The 5,294-nt window shown below is 41.3% G+C and overlaps 1 protein-coding gene across 1 annotated transcript; it reads left to right on the top strand.

Moving 5' to 3' along the window:
• Positions 1-2,838: 2,838 nt before the first annotated feature.
• On the top strand, positions 2,839-4,633 carry ADRA2B (adrenoceptor alpha 2B). Its single transcript, XM_040414476.1, has one exon. The coding sequence runs from the start codon at positions 3,187-3,189 to the stop codon at positions 4,372-4,374; it is 1,188 nt and encodes a 395-aa protein (XP_040270410.1). The 5' UTR covers positions 2,839-3,186; the 3' UTR covers positions 4,375-4,633.
• Positions 4,634-5,294: the final 661 nt, after the last annotated feature.

Genomic DNA, 5,294 nt, shown 5'->3' with positions numbered 1-5,294 from the left:
TGATGAAATAACCTGGGCATTCAGTATGTTCAGGTAGTCAGCTGACCTCATTCGTGGGGCACATACTGTTGCTGAACCTAGACCTGACCAACTGCAGCAACCCCAGATCATAGCACTGCCCCCACAGGCTTGTACAGTAGGCACTAGGCATGATGGGTGCATCACTTCATCTGCCTCTCTTCTTACCCTGATGCGTCCATCACTCTGGAACAGGGTACATCTTGACTCATCAGACCCCATGACCTTCTTCCATTGCTCCAGAGTCCAATCTTTATGCTCCCTAGCAAATTGAAGCCATTTTTTCTGGTTTGCCTCACTGATTAGTGGTTTTCTTACGGCTACACAGCTGTTCAGTCCCAATCCCTTGAGTTCCCTTCGCATTGTGCGTGTGGAAATGCTCTTACTTTCACTATTAAACATAGCCCTGAGTTCTACTGTTGTTTTTCTTCGATTTGATTTCACCAAACGTTTAAGTGATCGCCGATCACTATCATTCAGGATTTTTTTCCCCGCCACATTTCTTCCTTGAACACGATGTGGGTCCCCACTATCCTTCCAGTTTTTAATAATGCGTTGGACAGTTCTTAACCCAATTTTTGTAGTTTCCTCAATCTCCTTAGATCTTTTCTCTGCTTGATGCATGCCAATGATTTGACCCTTCTCTAACAGACTAACATCTTTTCCACGACCACGAGATGTGTCTTTCAACATGGTTGTTTAAGAAATGAGAAGCAACTCATTGCACCAGTTGGGGTTAAATAACTTATTGCCAGCTGAAAGATAATCGCCCATGCAGTAATTATCCAATAGGAGGCTCATAACTATTTGCTTAGTTAAATCCAGGTGGCGACTTTTTTTTTTTTTTGGGACAGGCAGTGTGTGTTTATCTCTATCTATATATAGGATAGCATGATCTAATCTTAAAACGGATGTATGAGGAATATTACATGTGTATCTGTGCATGATGTGCGCTCTATTGCTTGTTTCCATGTCCCAACATCCAATCTACTAGGGGTACATACTTGAATGTGAACATCAGTTATGACTAAGCCTTCCTTAGGCTCCACCCTACTGCACACTAGTAAGTATGCTGGGCTGTTCTAGCAGGCTGCACTTACCAGAATCCATTTTTCTTACATGACCCATGTGTAATCAAATGCCCACCAAAGCAAAATGGGCACTGTAGAAATTTCCTAGATTGCTTATCTTGAGCAGCTAAGTATCATGAATGATTTAAATTTCATGGGTCGCTCTGTAATGTTCAGTTGGACATTTTGTCTTGCTGTAGAAGATATGTACAATGGGAACTTCTGGCACACCTACTTAATTGTTTTGTGAACAAGCTTGATGATGTACAACTCATCACATATGGTGTTATGTTTTTTTTTTTTTTTTTTTTATTCCATGAGTAGGCCTCTCGGTTCTGAAATTATTTCAGTGGTCCTCAAAAAAAGCTCTCATCACCTGATGAAGCCATACTCCAGGGATGCATTATTTTAATCTGTAATGACCTGTTTTTGTTTTTATTTTTGTTCAAAGGTACTCTGAATGTCTATATTTCATCTTCTGCTATGGAGGAGAAACTTTTGTGGTCATATGGTGGTCAAGATCATGTAAAGTGGACTAAAGCCCTAATAATGCTACCATCTTATCTTATGTATGGTAATGCCCATGTAAGTTTCAGCTTTCAGATGATTTCATGATGTTGTACAACATAGGAAACTGTGGTACCAAAGATGACTTATTATTTTAGAAGAAATGAGGCTTATAATTTAAACTTTTAATAAACTGGATATTATGGGTGGGGTACATTATAGGGTGGTCATTGACATATTCATGGATGGACCTCTTTACAATACTGCTGAATGGACAGACTGGGCCCTCATACCCATCTACCTCCTTTGAACCCGGTCAGCCATTGACCCATTCTTGCTGCCCTGACTCCAGGAAAGTTCTCGCTTCCAAAATCACTCTGTTCTTCAGGTGAAATTGTGTCAACTACTTTGCCTAAAATAGGATGGTATAGAGCTGTTCTAATGTAAACCCTTTTCTTTTCACCTATGTGTTGTGTGCAAGAGCATGGAATGCTAATGGTGTCTTTTGCCCCCCCATCTTTTAGGTTGTTGTGGAAGGCGTAATAGCACTATCGGGCACCAGTAACATTGCTATTGATGATCTATATGTTGGGCAGTGCTGATGATGATGTAAAGTTGTATTGTCCCTTCTGTCTATGAACATAATAAACCTCCTGTAACAAACAGCTGGGATGTAGAATGTCTTCTGATCAGTAGAGGGAGCTGATGATGCAGATTTGCCTGTGCTATCCTTGGTGCTGAACTAAAATCTGGATAATGAAAGGGTTAAAACGCGGATTGTTTTTCAAGCACACAGGCTACATTTGCTCTACTTATTCAATACACTAAAGCAGAATACTGCTATATAGGTATATATTGCACCAATATCACACATTAACTGTTATATTGTGTCACTGACTAGAGCATCGGAAGACTATTGCAAAGATCAACTATAAACTGTAAAAATATCCAGATTTTTTTCTGCATCAAGTGGAATATATCCTGGAGGCTATGACATTAATGTCTGTGCACTGTGACTGAAGCAGCGAATGCTATTATCTGAATGCTGGTGAGATTAGTAATGACACTCCCGGAGGTTTTGTGAGTAATGTGCAGTCACTAAACTCTCTGCTAACAAATAAACAGTAGGAGGAAGTGCGGTGTGGAACACAATTCGGGAATAAATCTGTATAGTGAAGAGGGTTCAGGTTGAGACTCCCTCCCCGAGAAAGTGGGTTGAGCTGTTGAGTATGTGACATCACGGTAGGGATGGAGGCACTAAACATTCAATACTTTAAAAGCACAGAAAATCTGCATTTCTCACTTCGGTGTGAGAAGTATAGGCAAGACCTTAAGTTTCATTGCAAACAGAAGAGAAGACCTTGCTCAGAGGATATTCCTACAACACTTGGATATATCCCTTAACCACAAGAACTAGTTGATGTCTACCACTACAACTTGGTCAGCTGAACTTTTCATGAAGTTCTGAAAACTAGTCTTGCATGGACAAATCTATGGATTGATGGAGCCTAAACATTTCATAGAAAGATTTCCTTAGCCTGGACAATTGGTACATCTTCCAGGACAGCAATCTTCAGTTGTGGTCCTAGACATGGCACCTACTCTCTCTTACTCAATACAAACCACCGCTGTCATAGCAGCAATCATTGCCTTTCTCATCCTTTTCACTATTTTTGGAAATGTTTTAGTGATCATAGCTGTTCTAACCAGCCGTTCTCTGAAAGCTCCCCAGAACCTCTTCCTGGTGTCTCTAGCTGCAGCGGACATCCTTGTGGCTACTCTGATTATTCCCTTCTCTTTGGCTAATGAGGTAATGGGATACTGGTACTTTGGGAAGACTTGGTGTGAAATGTATTTGGCCCTGGATGTTCTGTTTTGCACGTCCTCCATAGTGCACCTGTGTGCAATCAGCTTGGACAGGTACTGGTCTATCAGTCAAGCCATTGAGTATAACTCCAAGAGGACTCCTAGAAGGATAAAGTGCATTATCCTAATGGTCTGGACTCTGGCAGCCTTAATTTCTTTGCCTCCATTGATTTACAAGGGCAAAAAGAAAGACCACAAAAATGAGAAACCTCAATGCAAGTTGAATGAAGACCCCTGGTATATTTTGTCCTCCAGTATCTGCTCTTTTTTTGCACCTTGCCTGATCATGATCCTGGTGTACCTGAGAATTTACCTCATAGCCAAACGTCGGAGCAAAAAGAACAAGGATGGCAACAGACCCAAACAAAAGTCAGTTGACTGTCAGACGAAACAAATCATGGAGAATTTACCTGTTCAGACTTGTACAACTTCATGTGAGAAGCCCGATGCTGACATCCATTGTAGTGGTAAACTATCCCTTCCAGGACAAAAGGAGAAGTGTACTGACCAAGCGCTGTCCATCAAAGTCAAAGAGACAAACGGCCATGGGCCTTCCATCATGGACACTGTTGTTACACCCAAAGGGGTTATTCTGCAGCCAAAAAAGTCGCAAGACACCATCTCCGCGACAAAGAAGAAAAGCCACATCAACCGGGAAAAGAGATTCACCTTTGTCCTGGCTGTGGTCATTGGGGTTTTTGTCTTGTGCTGGTTTCCTTTCTTCTTCACTTACAGTCTAGGAGCCATATGTCCTGAGTTGTGCTACATCCCACAAAGTGTCTTTCAGTTTTTTTTCTGGATAGGGTACTGTAACAGCTCCCTCAATCCAGTTATCTACACCATCTTCAACCAGGACTTCAGAAAGGCTTTTCGTCGAATTCTTTGTAGCCATTGGACGCACTCAGTTTGGTGACCACCAGCAATGAACAGGTTGCTTTGAACTCCCTATTTATTAAATGCAGGAGGCAGTGATGTAGATATATAGAGAGCTAGATGTAAAATATACTAGAAAAGCCAAATCCATCACTGCTGGCATCTTAGATATGTTTCCTGATGATGGGAATTATCTTCTGCGTTACATTATGTTGTCTGCCAAGCTGAGCTTGGTCAAATAAATCTGTCTACTTGTGTGATCTACATCTGGCTTTGCAATGTTTGTGTTCAATATACTGCAACCTCTCTAACTTTTTACATGCTGTCTAATCTATTATTTGTCAAGGAAATTGGGTATACACAACTTTTGTCATGCTAAATTGCCTCTTGCATTTGGGACAAGGGTACATTGTGGCAAAGCTAATTTGTTTAATCCTTGATAGGGGTTGTCTCATCTTGCCATTACTAAGGTAAGATAAGACAGTCCTGACCACCAGTTGGACAGGAAACAGAGGAGCGTGCAGGCGCTCACTCTTTCAATAGCTCCCATTGTGGTAACACAGCAAGTTATGCGGTTTATGATTTAGGTAAGCAGCATAGCAATGGGAGCTACTGGAACAACGAGCGGTGGCATTCTCCGCTGTTGGTTGGGACTAGGTCTTATCTCGCCTTGGTAACACTGAGATGAAACAACCCCTTTAATGCAGTAGCTTTACTCACTGTTCTGTAGATACAACTTGGTTCTGTTTCATTGCCAGACAAAAATGCAATGCAAAAATTATGGCACTCAAAATAATTCCTGCAACATTTGTGGCCGTGGTGTGTTTTAAGGAATGGTGGTTTGGTTAATCTGTCACGATTCCATATACATCAGGCTAAGCTTCAGGTCTTTCAGGAAGAAGCTAGTGAATCATTTAGTAAACAGGCCTGTACCTAATTAATAGCCAAAATCATGTGCAA

Source organism: Bufo bufo, chromosome 1 (assembly GCF_905171765.1).
Source record: "Bufo bufo chromosome 1, aBufBuf1.1, whole genome shotgun sequence".
NCBI classification, from domain to species: Eukaryota; Metazoa; Chordata; class Amphibia; order Anura; family Bufonidae; genus Bufo; species Bufo bufo.
The sequence above is the reverse complement of the archived record's forward strand: the minus strand, read 5'-3'. Positions and strand labels throughout refer to the sequence as shown.

Bases quoted from the DNA above. Each gene is read 5' to 3' on its own strand.
- ADRA2B (XM_040414476.1), top strand. From the start codon at position 3,187: ATGGCACCTACTCTCTCTTACTCAATACAAACCACCGCTGTCATAGCA.